Raw genomic sequence first — 21,715 nt, 5'->3', positions numbered from 1 at the left:
ATCTTAAACTGACAATTTTAAATCACACTGACAGGTAAGAACAGCAAGCCAGCCTAATGAAAACTAAAAAGTGTTTTATAATAAGACACTAGTTACACAGAATGCCAAAATTTCCAAATTGACAGTATTTTCTTCTTATTTTAATTGGAACAGGACAGAAGCCTTTCTAAAAGTCATTCAGTGCCTCTCTAATGCATATGTGGTATAGATATGCATATATGGTACTATGGATATGGTACAATTTTTCCTCCATAACTCTAAATCCTCACTCCATCAATGAAGTTCAAGCACAACTACAATGGGGATGGGCCTCCAAGGCAGGAGGGCCACCACAGCAGGTGATGGGTCACTACAGCAGGTGGTGGTAGCTCCTTTGGGACCTCTGTTCACAATTCTGGCTGCTATGCATTTTGAGGTCCTGTGCTTGCTTTTTATAACTCTTCTGTCTCTTCCTTGGAAGAGTCAAGAGCGCTAAGGTCTAGGGCCTTTTCCATCACTTGCTCACCTTTTCGCTCTCAGGCAGGTCAACAGCTCTGACCCTTGGCTTCTTTTATCTGAGAAGTGAGGATGATAAAAGGGGTCCTGCCTACTTCTAGCGCTTTCAGGAACAAATTATATTAAAGATATAAAGCATTTAAAAATTATACAAGAAGAAGGTATTATATGATCACTGCTATGAGATAAAACTGGATTTTGTTGCTAAAATAAAGCATCATAAAATAAAAATGTATCAAAATCAAATTAATATACTACAAAATACACAGTTAATATAATAAAAACAAGTGGCCAATATTTATTTAGTGCTTACTATGTGTGAGGAGAACTTCTAAGCACCTTACACTGGTTAATGTTTAATCGCCACAGCAGCCCTGCAATTACCGTGCAATACCCCAGGACAACAAAACTGAGACATGAAGAAATTAGGCAATCTGTTTCTGGTTATACAAGATATTAAGCAGAGCTAAGATTTATCTTTCTCAAATGGCACAGCTGATTTCAAGAACTTGTGAAAGGCCTCTCATATCTTAGACAAAAATTCCCCTCTTTTGTCCAAAGGGCAGTTATCTCCCTCTTGCAATCTCTGTACCAGAGCTTACGCATTATTCCTGTTCTTAACCAGGGGTAATTTTGCTCCACAAGGGGCACTGAGCAATATCTGAAGACATTTTGGTTGTCATGACTTGGGGCTAGATTGTCACTGGGTAGAAGCCAGGGATGTTGCTGTATTTCATACAATACTCAGGGCAGTCCTCACCCAACATAGGACCCAACCCTCAATAGTGTTAAGCTTGAGAAACTTTGAGCTACACTGATGGTGTAAACATAGTGCAGAGAGATTTCACTAAAAGTTCAGCAGAAAAGTTATAATACCTATCTACGTATGGATGCTTTTTGTGTTGTTCTGTTTGTTGCTGCTTAAAGGACATTCCCTGAACTGAAAATCATCTCAACAGGTGAAAATGCTAGATAATTGATTTCTGCATACATCAGGCACTATGGTACATACAAAGGAATAAAAATGAAGCTTTACTAAATAACTTCCATACATCAAGCACTCACAGTACTTCACATATAGGATTTCATTTATATCTCAAAGGAACCTGTGAGAGCTATGAAAGTCTCCAAAGGGTCAGAAGAATTAAGGATATTGTTCCAGGTAAGCAAAGGGGCCAAAATTTAAGCCAAATCAGGTTACTAACCCCATGTACTATTTTGGAGAAAACACATTTAAGTTATGGTTTAATAATCCTTATTTTATTTATTACCTTACAGCCGCACTGGGCTTAAAACTAAGTCCTGGTATGTTAAATCACATAAGCAATAAAGGTTTTTTTTTCCCCCAAATAAAAGAGATTTACCAAGAAAGAGTTTATTAAAATTCTTTCTTCTATACAGAGAATATACTTTCCATATAGGAATCACTTAGGGATCCTATTGCTATAATCTTGATTAAATGAAGGCATATAGAGAAAAGCTCTATTCCAGTTTCCTTTTCCCCTGCAAGTCTGTGTCGGCTACTGCCTTCCGATTACAGTCCAGCTTTTCTCGTATACCCTCCTCTCCAACTACGGATGTTGATAAAGTGAAATGCAGACCTAATTATATGTTTCCAGTGTAAAACTATCATCTGCTTTAAAGGAAAAACAAAACTGGCCAGAGCTAAAGAGCTAAAAGTAGCTATTTTTGCTTCTGTGAACCAAAGGCTTCAGTGTTCAAAGTCTATATGGGATGGCACAAAGGAAATTTCAGTCAAGCAGTTTAGAAAATGAGCTGATCAGAGACTGCATCAACCCTTCAATGCACTGTTTGTGAAAGAAATATTTATTTTGTTTGAGTAGAAGACAGTGGTGCCCAACTCAAATTTCACAGGTAGATATTCCCAGGAATATATGTTTCCTTAGATACTTGCTCAGCAATCCAACCCATTTCTAAGCCTAGAAGGCCACATGACCTAGCCCCTCCCTCCCTCCCCTAACTATGGTTTCTTACTGGCTATGCTTCAGTCTTTTGGAATTTATTTTAGCCTTTGAACACACTAGGCTTCTTCCTTCCTTAAGGCCTCTGTGAATCACTGTTCTATCTGCCTGGATGTTTTCAACTCCAGTTTTTCATAGCTGCTTCCTTGCCAACACTCAGTGTATGTGTTGTGTCTCACTAAGCAGCACCTTCTTTGACATAAAATGAAGGAATGCTCTGTCCCGTCCCCCAATAGTCCCCTTTACTCACACAGCCCATAGCCTTGTTTTATTGTCTCGGCTGCATTTATAATATCAATGCCATACTGTTCATTTTTCTTTTGTACATAACCTTATCTTGCTACAGGTCTCCTCCTCCCCACCCAGCCCCACTTCAACTAAAAAGTAAATTCTGTGATAACAAGAATCAGGATCTGGCTGATTTCATAACTGCAGTGTAAAATGATTGTCACAACACTATGTTGTGATTATGCAAAACCCATCATGAACCGTAGAGTGAATTTAAAGCTTCTGTCAAAGAAGAAAACTAAATTGAAATACCTTTTGTAGTAAGGTTATGAACTTCATTCACGATTTATAACTGATTCTGGATTCCAATGTATTTTTTTTTTTACAAATATTAACATAAAGGTAAGTTTAAATAAGATTAAACAATCAAGAAGAGAAATTATAGGAATAAGCAGTGATACATTTGGAGGGAAAAATAATGACATGTTAAAGGATTATTTGTTCTTCATTAGCTTGATTTTCTCTTTCACTCAGAATTACAATAATTTGTTGGTGGTTCAAGTGTTAGGAGAATTTATCTCCACAAAAGTCAACTAAAATTATTTTTTGACTTTCAAAGCAGTCTGGCCTCCCTAACCTCCATCACTCTGTTTCCTTATTCCCTATCTTTTCCTTAATTTCCTCTTAAAAGATCTCAAGTTCACTCTGGCTAGCCTGGCTCCAAAGCATATCTCCACCCTTCAGTTACACTGAGGTTTTTTTTTAAATGCAATGTCCTTCTGTCATTTCCCTAACTGTCCTTAGAATAAAAACAAAGATCTGGAAGAAGTGCTATGAGGCCTTGTATTAGAAGGTCCTACTTTCTTGTACAGCCTTATTTGAATTCTCTCTCCTTCTGCCTGGGATCCAGTCACCCCCATTCTTTCAGTCCCCAGGATACACTTAAGTTATTCCTGCCCTGGAGTATAAGAGCCTGTTCTTTCTTGAACATTAGCAGCTCTTTCAGGTGTAGTTTGTTAACTTATAAGATGTGATATCAAAAATTATCCCTTCAGAACTATGCATGTGATCAAATTTAAGAGAACTACAACTTAAAAAAAATAAACTGGTGTAAGAACTAGTAAAATCTATAATTAGTTAATAGTATTGTGCTAATGTTGATTTCCTGATTTTGATAATACATTGCCATTGTATAACAAGTCATTACTGGGGCAAAACAGGTGATGGGTATATGGGAAATTCCTATACAAATGTAACTTCTTATAAGTCTGAAATTCTTTCACAATAAATAAAAAAAATAAATCCCTCCTTTAGGAAAGCTTTTCATTATTCTTTTGAATAGTTAAAACACTAACCTCCCTACTTTCGTCCCTCAAAACATTCATCACAGAAAGTGTAAAAATTTTGAGATTAATGTTAAATATTTGTCTGTTCCTCTAGAGGTTAAGGTTAAGCCTTCTAGGTGCAAGGATCATATCTTTTAATCTCAGCATTGTACACTCAGTAGTAAACTCAATGCTTGACACAAGAAATGTGTTCAATAAACATTTATTAAAGGGAATATTAAATACATGAATGAGCCAATCAGTTGATGTTCTTTGGAGGCATATATATAAAGATACATATTTATATTTTTAAAAGATAATGTTCAAATCATGAAGCTAATGGGATCAACAATGTCCACAGAGATCTAAACATGGATGCTTCTAATTTGGAAATGATACAAGCTGATGAAAGAAAAAAAAGCATATAGCAATTAACATCTAGGGAATATTTAACCCTATTATTCAAAATGCTTTATAAGCAGCTTTTTATTTAAACTTAAGCTAACCATACTAAGTGTGTACCATTTTCCATCTTCGTTTTACAGGTGAGAGGCACAGAGATATGTACCTTGCACATATGTACCATGTCAGAACACCTATATAGCCGAGGCAGGATATGAACACTCCTGCTTCAGAGTTCCTCTTCTTAAGCACTACTTTCTGCCTGGAGATAAAAATCTAAGAATATTGCTTGAGAGAGTTCTGAAAAGTGAGCTATGAATCTGAAGGATGATCGCAAGCTGGTATGGGACTATACTTCTTTATATCTCTATATCCCTAACATTATGCACAAAGCTTTCCATGAAGTAGGGGCACAGACACACATGCTCAAACACACACACACACACACACACAACTAGTTTAATGAATGAATAAATAGAGCTAAAGTAAGCTAATGAAAGAGAGGAGATAAAATCATAGATAAGAGAAAATTGGTTTCCACCCAGTCACCAGTACTTTCCTCTTTAATTATTTATTTCAAGATGGACACTGGTTGGGGAACAACATGGCTCTTAAATCAAGCTTATTTGAAATGTGTCAGGTCAATAGCAGCTACATGAGGAAAACTAAAGAAACCAAGAATGTGATGGGAAAGACATAAGAAAGTCATAGACCAGTATAATCAAATATCACCAGGCTATTAGCAATAACAAGAAGTAATTCACAGATATTTCAGATATTGTTTCACCTTCTACCTTAGGGCTGCATCTCAAATAAAAAGAGAAAAGAGGAGTTCCCGTCATGGCGCAGTGGTTAACAAATCCGACTAGGAACCATGAGGTTGCGGGTTCAGTCCCTGCCCTTGCTCAGTGGGTTAACGATCCGGCATTGCCCTGAGTGTGGTATAGGTTGCAGACGCAGCTCGGATCCCGCGTTGCTGTGGCTCTGGCATAGGCTGGAGACTACAGCTTCGATTAGACCCCTAGCCTAGGAACCTCCATATTCTGCAGGAGCGGCCCAAGAAATAGCAAAAAGACAAAAAAAAAAAAAAAGAGAAAGAAAAGACAACAAACATCATATTTTGGATTTAAAAAAAAAAAAAAGTCCCTCTACGCACAATAAAATACTTTGAAGTATACACATTTGTTGATTGTATGACATATTCTTAACCTTACTAGGTAGGTTCAGCTCTGTTGGGAGCAATTAATTCGGAAAGCTACAGAAAATTCCACATTGGGACTAAAGGATCAGTAAAATAGCTGGAATATTTTCTTGCTGAAGACAGCTGGATGCTGCTAATTGAGCTACTTTAAAGGGAGGGGAGGAACAAGGAGGGAATAGCAATGTTTTTACTTTGCCACACCTCAGTAAAGTCAGAGCAAAGGAAAACAAGGAAGGCATTGATAAGCATGGAAAATGAACTGGCTTTCTTCCTACTCTCCTCAATAAGCACATCTATTCTCACTAGCCTGAAGGAACCAGCACACTTTTCGGTGTTCAGGTGACAACTAAACTAAAAGGAATCTAACCAGAGAACTGGATTAAGCATTGGTTTACCTTTTCTTTTTAAAATAGCTTTATAGGAATACGACTCATACAACACACTGATCAACCATTTAAAGTGACCAATTCAATGGTATTTAGTATGTTTATACTCAATTAGTATCATCATCCCAATCTAATTTTAGAACATTTTCATCATCCCAAGAGCAATTTACCTTTTAAATGATGATTCAATGGACTGTGACCTAAACACGTACATTCAAACATCCACACATACATCATACATACCCAAACACTCATAATTTAAAATAAAAACTAAAGGACATATTTAATAAGCTGTGAATGTTCTCAGTGTGAAATGGCCCTGTCTGCTGGGAGGAATTTGCCTGTATATTATTCCAGAAATGACCTCAGTCAAACCACTACAGAAAACTGGTTGGCCTGGCATGAGGAAGGGCTGCTCCTGGTGCTCAAAGAGAAGTCACACTTGACTGTTTCCTGAGGCCACAGCTCTACCACGTGTAGTTGCATTCAAGGAACAAGCAGAATCATTTTGAGTGTTCCAGACACAGAAATGAAAAGCAATAAGATCCATGCACATATCTAGCCTTTGAAAATAATAGCAGGAACCTGCGAGGCACTTTAAATTGGCAATGGCAAAGACTTTAATTTTCTGCTAAAGGGATATTATCACCATTTCTCAACCTTGGCTTGAACCAACACTCATGAGAGCTCTCCTACTTAATGCAACATCACACCAGCACTGTGTGATGGTGTTCCACAGAGATTATAGTCCTGACTCCTTGGCTCTTCGGAGTTAATCATTTCAAAAGGCAATGAGTTGAACACATTAAGTTAAGTAGTACACTTGAGTGGCTCCTTCCCACTCCCCACCTGCATTTGTAACTCTCTTCCTCAAAAGAGAACAAAATTAAAAAAAATTTCAAAGTTCTCAAATGGCTCTGACAAGCTATTAAATTTTAAAATATGACTTCTGATTCCTTGTATGAAGAAAAAGTATAGTTACATAAGAAGAAAAAAAATATGGTTGTATGTACAAACCAAAGAGTAGGAAAACAAACCAGTGACCCAGGTGACAGAAGCCTAAGAAATATCACCTTTATATGATAGTGAAGAAATCAAATTTTTCTTCAGTACTACATATATCCTGATTTTTTTCAGTGTTTTAAGAGAAGGTAATGGCACAACCTAATGGATTGAAATCTAGATCCTACTTTATCAGTTGTTCTTTAAATATCCTTAGTGGCGAAAATTCTATTTCCAACTCTACCATGTGCTTTCACGTACCACATATATCCCCCAGGCAGTTAATAAGAGATGTCCTTTCTTCTTTTAAAATGTGCCTCAAGGAGTTCCCATCATGGTGCAATGGAAATGAATCCGACTAGGAATCATAAGGCTGTGGGTTCGATCCTTGGCCTTGCTCAGTGGGTTAAGGATCCAGCCATTCCTGTGACCTGTGGTATAGGTTGCAGACACTGCTCGGATCTGGTTCTGGCTAGGCCAGCAGCTATAGCTCCGATTGGACCCCTAGCCTGGAAACTTCCATATGCCATGGGTGTGGCCCTAAAAAGCCAAAATAAATAAAATCAAATGTGCTTCAAAAAGTATTACTGATTTTTCCTCTTTCACCAGAAATGCTCAGGTTACACAGGCTGTTCAACAAGGCCAAATGCATGGGTTAAAGAGAAAATATCCTAAAGCAAGGCTGAGTAGACAAGGGCAAAACTAAACAAAATTAATCTGGCAAAGAAGCCTGTCCCTCTCTGTAGGGGGATGGGCCGAGGAAGAAAGAACAGGTTCTTTTTCAGGTTACATCTTGAGGTTGAGAACTGGTATCATGTAAATATATAACATGGTAAATAATCGAACTAACAATCGCTAATTTGGCCTTTGTTATTTCTTGTCTAAGACTCCAATGGACAGGAGATTTGCTGACAGAGCAGAAGAGGGAGATGGAGAAGGGGAGGAATACAGGAAGGGGTAGGTGATGATCATCTGTAGTCTAGACTGTTTTTAAAACATTATTTTTCATTTTAAAAGTACTTGTTCCTGAACGTTTGACATTCGTCTGCCACTTTCCACCAGAGAATTAAGCAAAAGCAAAGCTACTTGGTAGAAGATTATGTTTACTTATCTGGAAGGATAACTTCATGGGTATATGAATATTATAACTGGGATCTGATACTGAAGTGAATTCCCTGGGTCTTCATATATTTTTGCCAAAAATTAACAACTGTAAAACAACTGACTTTCTCACTCTAGCCAAAACAGAAAAATAAAGCCATATGCCTGATTTTCTTAATAAAACTAAATTTAGATTTCAACCTTAAAATAGAATTTGACAAACAGCTTTAAAATAACACAAACGTCTTTCGTTGGGGTCTTATCCCAGTTAATTATTTGCTGGCATTGTATTAGAAATTCCTTGGCTTCACCTTAAACCAACACTCCCAAGTGCTAATTAGGAGACTATATACATTACTAACCAGAGAATGTGCTTAAAACATCTATGTTCCATATGTATCCTATTATTAACAGTATTCCTTTTACTCCTGGACAGCTCTCTACAGAAAACAGAGCCCCTATTTGAACAAAGAAATTGGCTGCTATTGAGGAAATACTTGTCGAAATGCAATTAATAAATAGGGGCCAACATGACACCAGGATCCTTGTCCTTGAAACATCCTTAACATGAATCAAATTTCATATCACTGAAATAGCCAGTGGAGGGAAATGTTAATGACAGCAGATGTTACACATTTTAATAACACTAGGGGACTCCCAGAGAGAATGGCCACCTCTCACATAAGCTGAACCACTACCAAACATGTTGGTGAGTGCAAGGCCAAGACATGCCTTGTTCCACCACTGTCTCTTCCAAAAAGGCCAAAGGACAGATGGGAAAAGAGACATATGTAAACAAGGTAGAGCTAACGATTTCCTAATTACGAAGGAGATGGTGAGCTTCACATTAATCGGCAAGCCGATTGACCACAATCTCGGTTTCCTAAATTGAGTCCAATAATCCAAATTTTGTGGGTCTGTACACCACCGAATTCTCCTTACACTCACACACACTTCATCCCGCCACAAAGTTGTCAGTTCTGCTTGATGTGTTTGAATACCGTCCTCCACGACAGCTGTCGGAAACAGTACATTAGAACAGCTGCTGTGACAGCTACAAGGGCTTGGAAGTTTAATTGGGCTCAATGTGACATTGTGCATTTTTCTAAACATAGAAATATCCCCCAAACTCAAGAAATTTCTAATGGGTCTAAGCAATGTTTACTCATGGGCATCACCCACTGGTTAATCTTGGTTTGAGTTATATCACTCATAATATCTTTACCACTGGGCTGGTAAGAGTATTAAAATAAAGAAAAGAAAAGGCAAAACAGTAGAAGCAGTTAGATGCACAAGAAAAAGGGCATTAAGAGAGAGGAAATGGTAAGGAAGTCACATCAATAATCTCTTTGAAAAGCTGGCTGGTAGCCAAGGAGGATCCCACAGTGTCTCAGAATTTACTTCCAGAGGAAACATATTCAGAGGCCCTGAACACGGTGCCAACTGCTAACAAAACCACTCATTATGGTCACAGCCCCCTAGAGAAGAGGAGAATGGCTTACTCTCAGCATCCACGCGGAGGAAGAAGGCAAGGAGCAGCAGCAGTGGCCTGGCTACGTGCACCATCCTGCAGCTTGGCACCAGCATGCTCTGGCAGCTTGTAATCACTGCCCCCGGAGCCGCAGAGAGTCGGTCCGATCTGAAATTTCAGCTGTAGCACTTTCAGAGCCTATAAGGGGAGAGGTAGAGAAAAGAAAAGGGAGAAAACACAAAGACACTTAGATTCCTCACTCTCTTCCCCTTATTCCATCACAACCACCAGGAGAAACACAACCCACTGTAAATACACCATAAATTATAACCATGATGCCTTTGTTCTAGGAAGCAAATAACTTAGTTTGTAAAATGGAACAGCCCTGGTTGATCTTATTCCCACATTCAGGCCACTCAAAAGCCAACTACTTTGAATTGTATTCTCTTCTTGTGTCACCTTTTGGGCAATGCTCTATGAGAAAAAACTGTCACTTCTTATGACACATTACATGAATACATCAGTGGAAGAAAGCACATCGATGTTATAAGTAAGATTTAAGAGAAGCTCTACTGTGCAGCAAAAAAGTCTCTTATTGGCAGAATAATGGAAGTTGCTTTCTCAGCATCAGGTGAAATGACAGTACTAATTCAACTTTGCCAGCTAAACAGGAGAGGTTAGAATTTTTTATACCAGCACATTTGGCGTCTTCCCTAAAGACACATCACATTTAAGTCTAGTTTGGCTTCAATAAGTCAAAACAATAGCTAGCATGAGCCACTCTGATTTAACAGGATTTTATATGCCTCTTGGGCAAAGGCTTAGTTTTCTCAATCTTCTATAAAAAATCAATAAGCCACAGACTGTTTTTAGAGAGCCTACTGGGTGTAAGACATCAGAATTGCTACTTAGCACATCTAAATGTTACCAGATACAAAAAAATGAGTCAGATTCCATCCTCTGTGACTTTCCCATTTAGTAGGGAAAATAAGATAGGTACATCGGATGACTAGTACAAGTTAATAAGTGATTAGTGCCAGGAAGGAAAGCCAAATAATGCCATAAAAGATAGGATTAAGAATGACATCATGGAAAAAACAGTGTCTCCAACTGGGCCTTGGAGTATAGGCAGTTTTACTAAAAGGAAAGAAAAGCATTCCAGGAATTCTATGCAAAGCAGGGCAGTGAAAGAGGAACATTGGCTAAGGCAAGTTGCCTGGTTGGCCTGGAACAGAGCTTCCCAAACATCTACAGGCATCAGATCCACTTGGAAAGCTAATTACTGGACACCCACCACACACATACACACACACACACACTGAGTTTCACGATTCAGTGGTCTGTGGTAGGATCCAAGAACTTGCATTTCTAACAAGTTTCTGGGTGATGTTAATGCAGCTGGTCCAGGGTTCATAATGGGACTACTGGGTTGGTATCTTGGACCCATTAGGAAACCAAAAGAAGATGATGGGTGGCAAAAGAAAATGGTTCAGTTTGAAAAATCAACAGGCCATCAAGAGTCTTGGATGCCAATCTAAGTTAACAAGGAGTTTTTTCAGCAAATCACAAAGGGAGCTGTTTAATGTTTTGGAGCAGAATAACATGGAACTAGGCTTTGAGAATTTTTTTTTTTTTTTTTTTTTTGCTATTTCTTGGGCAGCTCCCGAAGCATATGGAGGTTCCCAGGCTAGGGGTCTAATTGGAGCTGTAGTCCCCAGCCTACACCAGAGCCACAGCAACACGGGATCCGAGCCATGTCTGCAACTTAAACCGCAGCTCACGGCAACGCCGAATCGTTAACCCACTGAGCAGGGGCAGGGACCCAACCCGCAACCTCATGGTTCCTAGTCAGTTTTGTTAACCACTGCGCCACTTTCGGGAACTCCAGCTTTGAGAATATCAACTGACAGTGGAATGTGGGATTATTTAGAGAACACTATTATCAAGAGTTGCAGGTAAGAAGTCACACAGACCATAAGAGTGATGGTGGTCCTGGTGGAACGGAAAAGAATGGAAGTGGTAACTGGCACCAAGCAACAATCTGAAGTATGGCTCTTCAGGTGCTAAAAAACTCTTCCTACAGAATCTTAAAATAAATCTAGCACATCTTATACAGAGTAGCCTCTTAATAAAGAGAGGGCATATTTAATGTTATCACTTCCTCTCTCATCCTGAGAACTTGAGAATGACAATCAGAATTTATTTGCCAATGAAAGGTGTACCTTTAACTTTTGCATATTGAGATATATGAAATACATGCATGGGATATATGAAACACAAACAAAATTCTTGACACAAAATACCAGAGATGTCCAGAAAGAACCTAAAAACTTAAAATAACATGTACTTTTAAAAGTATTATAATGCAGATACTGTAGTATCTTTTCTAAAACTGAGCATGCAAATAAAAACTTTAAAATATATATTTTCTTTTTCATTACTATGCATGAATGGCTTGAATGCAAGAAAGATAAAACTAAAAGGAAGGAGGGGAAAATCATTCTAATTACTATTCCACTAGATAGCTTTTTTTTTTTCTTTAACAGATTGGTGGGTGGCATGAAGCAGCAAATTGTACATTGAAATGCATCTACTTGAAACCAAAAGCTAGCCAGCTGCTCAAATCAGCTATTGTTATCAACCTCATCTGGAAAACAACTTATCAAGCCATTCACAGCTACCACACATTAAAATTCTCAAAACTTCATAGAAGAGGTGCTAAAGGAATCAGCTCTTCCTCACGCCCCCTCTTACCACTTCCATCCTCCTGCCAGCATTTCAAATGACAGCCAAGTCCAGGAGACATCAGTCCTGTCAGACTCAATTTGTGTCTGTGCAAGTGTATCAGAGCCAACTGCTACATGATGGTTCAGTGCAGTCACAGAGATGGAGATGTATGAAATGCTCTCTCAGGAAAGAGGTGATTTGGCTTTTCCCCTTCTCATCTGAAATGTCACAAGAAGACTAAATTCTTCCAAATGGACCTACAAATGTTACCTCTGGACTTGGAACGGTGATAGGATCTACAAATGAATGAAGGTGTGAACACACCAATTTTATAATTAAAGGGGCTATACCCTGGGCCAAGATTTGACCAGAGATCAGAGGTATGAAGGCAAAACCCATTCTAGATGTTCATTACAGCCAATCTCCACTCTGTATCTTCTTCTTATTATTATTATTTGGCTTTTTAGGGCAGCACCTGCAGCATATGGAAGTTCGCAGGCTAAGGGCCGAATCAGAGCTACAGCTGCCGGTCTATACCACAGCCACAGCAACACCAGATCCAAGCCACGTCTGCAACCTACACCACAGCTCATGGCAATGCCAGATCCTTAACCCACTGAGTAAGGCCAGGGATCAAATCCGTGTCTTCACGGATACTAGTCGGGTTTCTTACCACTGAGCCACAACAGGAAATCGCACTCTCTATCTTGTTTACTACATAGAAATGTTGCCAAAAGGAAAATGGCTGGCTTGGGTATCACTAAGGTGGAGTTTGAATTTTGGAAAAAAAATGGGCAATATTTTTAAGGAAATATTTGAAAATAATGAGGATAAATGAATGTAACAAGTAGTTTCCATTAGCCTAAAGAAAGGGTAGCCAAGCATTCTGCAATGAAAAGGGCAAGAAAGGGGATCTGGGAAATACTACAAGTACCATGATTTAGCTTACATCACAAATTATTCTGCATTTGTCTAAGAGCCCTCAGCAGAGGCTAATTCTGAGATTTTTATATACCTGGCCCTTTATGTCTTTTATTAACTGAGATGGGCAGATAAAACTGAACCATCTAGATGAGTTTAAAATAAAATTTTTTAAAATATTAACTGGTTTCTTATTGCTTATAGCACAAAGATGTTAACAATAACTTTGTTGATTTCCAACTGGCTCAGAGCCCACCATCTTTATTTGTGTATATGTGTGGTTAGAGAAACTCACAGCTCAAAGGGCCGGTGTCTGCAATGTAATTTGAAATGGAACATCAAAAAGTAAATCTGCCCTAAGTCTTAACAAATCACTGCTTCAAAGAAATCTCATAAGCCGACACCTACCCAACTCTTTATCTTCAATTTAACATTGAAACCCTTTTTTGTAATACATATATTTATATTGAAACAGATAATAAATGCTGAAGGATTTTTTTTCAGCTTTCTGAATTGTGTTTCTGTATATTACGTTAACATAACGGGGGGGGGGAGACAGGCAAAATAGAGCTTTTCTTTAAAAAAAAAAAAAAAACCTACAAGCCCCTCAGAGTAGTGAGTGACTGACTGTAGGTTTTTGGTAGGAAATGTGCAAAGTGAGCATTAGTTATCTTGCCATACCAGGCAGCATGGAGGCTTTGAGGAACTACCAGGTTATAACCAAAAGGAGGAACCAAGGTGATGCAGCTCCCATCAGCCAAATGAGGGAAAATCCGAGTGGCAAAACGAATAATAACTACAATGAACTGAAACATATCGTATCATATAACATATCAAACATATCAAATCCATAAGTTTTTAATCCTAAAAATTATTTTCAAATGTTACATTGGTTAATCTAGGAGAAAGTTAAAGAACAAAATCATTATTCTGAAAAGAGGGAGAAAAGGGAAAGAATTAAGTTTAAAAAAAAAAAAACTCGATAAGAGCTTAGAAAAAATACTGCTTTCATCAGACACTAGATATTGTTTACCCCAAAACATTTTGCTTCTTTCTGTCTTAAAACTACCCTATACTTTCAATACTAGACATCTTAGAAGCAATAATACAGTAATGATATTTAACCCAAGTATATACCCATTAAATTGGGGGACGGTGTGGTAAGGAGGAAATTCCTAAATGCTGTGACTTCTTTTTAATCTACCTCCAAAATCAATCGGGTCTCTATAAATGGACTAGAATGTACTTCCAATCATTCAGGAGAAAAAAAAAAATGTACAGAAGATGTGCTACCAGGTAACTGCCACGTGTAAAAGAGTCTTACAAGAGCAGAACTGCCCTGGCTGAATCTGGAATGGGGGAGGGAGCCAGGGTAGACAGCAAGCCTAGGAGAGACTTTTGAGGGCATCCTGTGAGCTCCCAGTGCCCTCAGTGTACAGTTATAACACAAGGACACAGAAAGAAAAAACAAAAATCAACATTCACCATTTCACTTATTCATGAGAATTATCCAAGAGAAGATAGTGCCCTAAATATTTTATCATGGTCTAAGACAAGAATCATCTGGTACTAGCCAAACTTTCTGCAGGAGAGAAATATGCTTTACCTGCACTGACTAATAACTGTCCACCCTAAACCTAGCAGCTGCAACTGGGAAGTAAACATTTTACTGTATTTAAAATTAAATAGTCCCATGTGACTAGCGGCTGCCCCACTGGACAGCACAGACTATAGCTTCATTTTTATTTTTCTTTTTTGCCTTTTTTGCCATTTCTTGGGCTGCTCCCTTGGCATGTGGAGGTTCCCAGCCTAGGGGTCTAATCGGAGCTGTAGCCACAGCAACGCGGGATCCAAGCCGTGTCTGCGACCTACACCACAACTCACAGCAACGCCAGATCGTTAACCCACTGAGCAAGGGCAGGGATCGAACCCGCAACCTCATGGTTCCTAGTTGGATTCGTTAACCACGGCACCACGACAGGAACTCCTATAGCTTCATTTTTCAACAGCGCTGAATAGCATAGCTAGAACAAAGCCAAGGTCTTCCAGGTTGTAAACTGAGACAATGAACTGGGAATCCTGACCCCCTGTAGTCCTTGCTTCCCAACAGTTAGACTCTAAGGATTCACTGTGTTAAGTAAGGAAACCCACTTAACCTCTGGGTCACTCATTTCCCCATCCCTGCACCTCACCCTGACAAAAACCACTTCATTTTTTCAAACTTCTTCAAAGAATGTGATGGATGAATAAGTGGTCAAGTATACGACTGGACAACGGCCAAATACAAACATTGTGATTAAAAGGAAAAATGATTATCTCATATTCTAGCTAGAAGAGTTCCATCTCCCACTACTGCAAAGTCCCTGTTTGGGATATAATAGAAATGTAACCCTGACAGCAAAGACACTTCACCTCTTATAGGTGGCAAAGGCAAGGATACTTCTACATGTTCATGTGAAATCATGTGTATGATGTTTAGGAGATGGCCACAATTAATGAGTATCCATGAGGAATATGGAAAACACATTCTTAAATACATGCCACACCAAAAACCTCATTTCAACTATGGAAAAGAGTGCTGAGAAAAAGAATGGCAATAGAAAAATGTTATTAAATTAAATCGTGAAAAATAACTTCATATCCAATATATCTCTGCATAAAATACTTGAATCTAAAGAATATAAGGAATTAATTTTATGAAATAAACTAAATACTCCCTTAAATTATACTCTTTTACATAACAGCACATCATGTCAGAACTCTATTTTGCCCTAAAAATATTTTTATGACAATAAATTGGGGGGAAAAAAATCAAGAGGGAGTTTGTGAGAGAGCGCATATAAATACATAGTAATAACTCAATCATCTCATTTTTGGCTTAGGCTAAAACTTAGTTCAAAGACACCAGGTGATTCTAAGCACACAATAATTCTTTGGTGACATCAACCGGATTATACAAATAACTGAAAAGGAAAACAATGCCTATCAATATGGATACATTAGACTACTCATATGTTTAGTTCTGATAGAGAGAAAAGCGAATGGTCTGGGTAAGATAAGATAATTCACTTTTCAAATTACTATTGATAGCATCTCTATAAGATTTCAAGTAACTGTACATCTGAGGTACACATAAATATCACTTACTTTCAGAAATGGCAAAAGACATTATTAACTTTGAGCATTTCTTTATCCTTCAAAAATAAAAATGAGGTTATGCCTTGAGAAATGAACAGATAGAGCGGGGTGGGGGGGAACCAACTTATCTCCCTGCCTACCTATATTTTCCTTACAAAAAGAACTATAATTCTGATTTGAAAAGTAGGATAGCTTTAGAAAAAGCAACTAATTTCTTTAAATGATTATTGCATGTGGTAACTGCTATCCAGTTATACACAACCATATCATTCCTAAGTCATTACTCCTGATTTTCATTATCTTAAAAATCAAAAGGATGTCTTTTTTAATGCATGTAATTTTTGTATAAAATAAATTTTGCTTTTAAAATACATTGTGAGTAATCAAGTTTTAGTTATTATTATGTTCATTTTATTTGTATTATTTACATCAATACATAAAAGAAATCTAGCAATACATGACAATATTTTATTTACTAAGCAAAGTACATTTTAGAATTCATTTTTTGGAGAACTTACCTCTCCATTTATCCTTAATTACTTTAGTCCTTAATATTATTTTAAAAACAAAGTAAAGGGTCTTTTAATAATAGTACTTAATAGTTTTCAAATACTTCATTACTGGAGCTCAAAAGAAGCAGATTTTTGTCTACTCACAGGTGTTACATTTGTAACTCCATCTTTAGAGTGATCAGTGCTCTGAACTAGTGGATCTCAACTGAAAACAGTCTTGCCCATTACCCAGGGGAGACATTTTTTGTTGTTATAATATAAGGGGAGTGCTAATAGTATCTAAATGTAGAGCCAAGGGACCCTGTTAAATATCCTACAGCGCCCAAGACCGCCCTCCACAACCAAGACTTTTCTGGACCAAAATGTCAACAGTGCCAAGGTTGGGAAATAATATCCGACAAGAGTTCATTAATGTCGAAGAATATTTTTAAACTTAAAAAAAATGGGAATTTTCAAAGCCTGTTTCTAGTATACTGTTTTCTAAATTCATCAGTTCTAGGTGTTTCCCTGCAATTTAAGTACATATATTCACAATGGATTTAAATTTCTGGGCATGGCAGTCAAAATACTATGGATGGATGGCTCCCAAATTTCCTTTTTTGTCCTAAGCTAGAACTGAAGTTGGCTTGCTTTATGGGAAGGTCAGTTCACAGGCTTAGGTGACATAAATATTGTCACCAATTAAAAGAATAATCTGCTAAATGGGGCAGAGACTTCACTGATGTCTGTCAGTGAATAGATATGGTTCCCATCCCTCATGATTGCAGCTCAGCTCTTCTCTGAGGGAACAGTCCCAGGACTGAAATCTTCAGTTCCAAGGAATGTTCTTTCAAATCACTGCCAGCAGCAGAGACAGAAAGCAGAACTGTGAGAGGCCATCACGAATGGCTGGGGAATGTGTAATGAAAGCATCTTTTCTTCATTTTCCCGATACTGTCCTCACGACTAATCCTCTCTCTCTCTGAAAATCTGTGAACACCACACATAATAGAGGAGTTAAGCTCTGTGAGGAGAAACCAAATAAATGACTATTAACCAAAAAGAAACATAACCTAAGAAAGGTTACAGGAGACAGATATTAAACACAGATATTCAATATACACTTTCCTCCTCTCACCCAGCACATTTATTTTCTCAGCTACACTGAATTCTTCATTATGTGTGCCTCCTTCATATCTATACTTCTCCTTGAATGAAGCCAAAGATTGATAAAAATCAGAAAAATTACAGATCTTCTTTGGCAACCCCCTCTTTTATCAGACAGGGAATGAAGTAAAAATACATAATGGAATTAATAATCTTGGGATACATATCTGGTGAGTCTCAGGAAAGGAGCCCCAACTGACTTTCCTTCTTATACAGGACTCTGCTTCTTACATCTCTGACATAGTGTCATGGAGAAAAACAGCTTAGTGAGGCCATGATTAATTCTAAAATGAACAACAAAAAGTTCTCCTTGATTGGCAGAGAAACAGTCTAAGGATTGGCCCAAATGAAAGGGGAAGAAAACCTTAAAAACTAGGTATAGGAAGGAAGGCTGAAAGAATCTCACTGATTAAAATTATTTCAGAGTCTTTGTCCTCAATGGATAAATAATCCACAAATGAAATTCTAGCCCATAAGTCAAAGATTCTCCAAACAATATATCTTTAATCCAGTAACCCATTATTATGTACTTGAGTATCTTAAATAGTTTATAAGTGTGGGCTCAGAAGTAGTAATGATTATCCAGAAATAGATTTTTGAAGTTCTCGCATGTAAATAATTGAATTAATAACATGCAAACACATGTTCATACCACCCCGAAGCACATTTATTTTATATATTATCATCAAGTTCTTTTTTTCACAGAGTTCTTTTTTCTTTCATTTAAATTTTAGCAAAAATACAAGTGGAAGACTAATTGGGAATAGGTAGGACTGCGTTAGATCTTGAAATCACAGAGATATACAGGACAGTTATCCAGGTGGAAAGATGCCAGCTGGAGTGTACTTTATTATAAAGTTGCTGAGGGCAACACGGCCATATTGAAAGAAGAAATGAAGACACTCAATGGTTATTTTTCAATAGCAGTGGCATTATAAAGCTCTTTGATAATAAAGTAAGAAAATTTCCTGCAGCAATAAAAGCACCACTAATTTCCCATACCAAGATGTTTTGGTCTAGCAATGAAAAAAAACATTTTTCCCATGGCCACTCTTCCAGAAAATACATTCTAGACCTCCAGAAAAGGTCTTTATAAAATACTATCATTTTTATTATACATCTATAAAATACTTAAAACACACAGTGCAGAGATTTAAAAAAAAAAAGGAATTTAAAGTCATTAAAGGCCTACTTGCAAATGAGGTGTAGTAACTTTCTAAATACCAAACTTCCAAGATACAGAGTGTAATCATATTTGAATGACCCATGTAACTTAAAGAAAAGGAAAGGCCAAATAATAATATCAACCAAACTTCTCTGCTGGATCTAGGCATCATCCTAGAGCCTTCTGAAACAGAGATTTGTATACTTCTATATCGAGAAGTACCCAGGTACTACCATGAGTAGGTGCAAGCATGGGCTGGGGTTAGCAGATGGTCAAGGACAGTAGGGGTGCTGGGGGGGGAGGAGGTGATCCCTAACTATTATTTCCTGGAGGGTCAAGTCCCAAATTAAAATGTGATAATTACAGGAATTTTTCTACCTTTTGTGGTATGCCCAATGATGTTTCCATCACAAACTGAATACATGTGCCCTTGTTTTTATTATGTTTCCTTTAATATTTTTATCATATATTTAACCATGATGTGTTATCATATTACCTGTAAAAGTATTGCTGCTAGGGTCAGTACTGTTTATAGCATAAATCTTCATCATTTTCAAACTTTCTTATTTTTTTTTTCCTTTTTAGGGCCACACCTATGGCATATGGACGTTTCTAGGCTAGGGGCTAAATAGGAGCTACAGCTACCAGCCTTCACCACAGCAACACCAGATAGAAGCTGGGACTGTGACCTATACCACAGCTCATGGCAACACTGGATCCTTAACCCGCTTAACGAGGCCAGGGATAGAACCTGCATCCTCATGGAATTAGTCAGCTTCATTACCACTAGGTACAATGGGAACTCCTATTTTCACACTTTAGATGGGTTGATACATTCCCATACATAAATACAGTGTATGCAAGCCAACATAAAAAATACATCACATTTTAAAAATCTGTGAAAGTATGCATCTATATGTTATATATTCCCACATCACTAATGAACTAAATATACTGCCAAACACACACAATTAGAAAGTTTAAAAAATGAGATAAAAATAAACAGAGGTTTTATCATTTTTTTTTTTGCTAGGTCACATCAATTGGTGGAGGCCCACTGCCCTAGATATTCTGTAGTTTAGATATTTTTCATATATATTTCTGAGGACAACAGATAACACAGAGAGCTTTTACTGATTGGTAGTTTTTGTCCACCAATCTCCTTCTGGAGTCAAACGCTTGCTGTAATCATCACATGTTCAAGTCACTATGTGACAGCTGATGTCAACATGATGTAACACAGAGAAAAGAGATCATTGTTTTTTGAGGTCTTCATACAATGTCCTCATTTTATCATTGCAAACCATCCACACTGAAGCTAGAACAACTTAACACATCAACTGTGTTTTTGTTTTAAAAATGAATTCCTTCATTCTTTGGTTCCATAAATATTCCTGAATACCAGAGGCAGTGATAGATATGAGAGACATAATCCTGTACAAGACAAGGTCCCTGACACATTCAGGTGTGAAGCAATTTTTTTTTTTAAATATTAACTGCTAAGTGCTATAAAGGAAACAAGGTAATGGGGGAGGGGAAGCTTTAGAAGGGCCCTCAAGAGATGGGGTGCAGGCCTGAACCTGGATGATGATTACAAAACAATGTGGAGAAGAGGTTCTTGGGCTAAGGGACCGACTGCTCAGGGCAGAGGCATGGAGAGGGCACTAAGCTTGGAGTGGCTGCAGCCCAGAAAGCCAGGCAGAGAGCAGTGAGCAGGTAGGCTGTGAAGTCAGAAGGGACCCAGATCACAGAGACTGGATTTCATCTGCAATGCGATGGGAATGCACTGGAGGGCTTTTTGTTGCAGAGTGACATGGTCTGATTCATACTTAGACAAGTTCTCCAGTGGTTGTGTGCCAATGGTTTTAAAAATGTAAATCTCCTCCACCACCCATCCTACCCCATGTGTCTCTACAGGTGACTGACCCATTCATTTGGATGGAGCCCTTGTACTGTGTTGGAAAGTCTTTGAATCTTTATGAAAGTTTCACTTTTCAGGGATCCTATGGCAGTGCCCCCTTCCTCAATTCTATATAAAATAATCAGAGAGAATGTGTTGCTTTTTAATGTTTAAACTGCTCTTTTCTGTTTCCCTGTAACAACAGGCCCTAGAAAACCAAATGAATTTTCTTCTTCATCCCAGGGCTCTCCCCTAGAGAAGCACAACACGCTTTAGAAATTTTACTTGAAAAGTAAAGTACCTGATGTTAGTTTTCATTTGCTTTTCTGAAAATGGGGGGGCAGGGAGGTGGGTGGAATCTGCTTTCATGTACAAAGAAATAGTGAGCACAGCGGATTTCCGTGGTCACACTTTTAAATCTGTGATTCCTAAAAGGCTTTCTACACATACTTTACAAAAAAAAGTTTCTGAAATTTTGTACATCAATGTCTTGTTTTGGCCCTTTTAAAACTTGTAATGGTAATGTTAGCAATGACACCAATACTGACTAGTACAGTGACATTCAGACTATTAGAAAACACAACATTTGCAATAATTCAAAAATTCTTTTTTT

At 37.9% G+C, this 21,715-nt stretch overlaps 1 protein-coding gene across 11 annotated transcripts in view; it reads right to left on the bottom strand.

Moving 5' to 3' along the window:
* PTPRD (protein tyrosine phosphatase receptor type D) overlaps positions 1-21,715 on the bottom strand; it is a 523,599-nt gene that overhangs the window by 403,630 nt on the left and 98,254 nt on the right. For all 11 annotated transcript variants that reach the window (XM_047767649.1, XM_047767654.1, XM_047767651.1 and 8 more), the window contains exon 2: positions 9,625-9,791. In XM_047767649.1, coding sequence (XP_047623605.1) covers positions 9,625-9,709 — 85 coding nt within the window. In that variant the 5' untranslated portion in view covers positions 9,710-9,791. The remainder of the gene's footprint in view (positions 1-9,624; positions 9,792-21,715) is intronic.

Source organism: Phacochoerus africanus, chromosome 2 (assembly GCF_016906955.1).
Source record: "Phacochoerus africanus isolate WHEZ1 chromosome 2, ROS_Pafr_v1, whole genome shotgun sequence".
In the NCBI taxonomy this organism is placed as follows: domain Eukaryota; kingdom Metazoa; phylum Chordata; class Mammalia; order Artiodactyla; family Suidae; genus Phacochoerus; species Phacochoerus africanus.
This window is presented reverse-complemented; position numbering and strand designations above follow the sequence as displayed.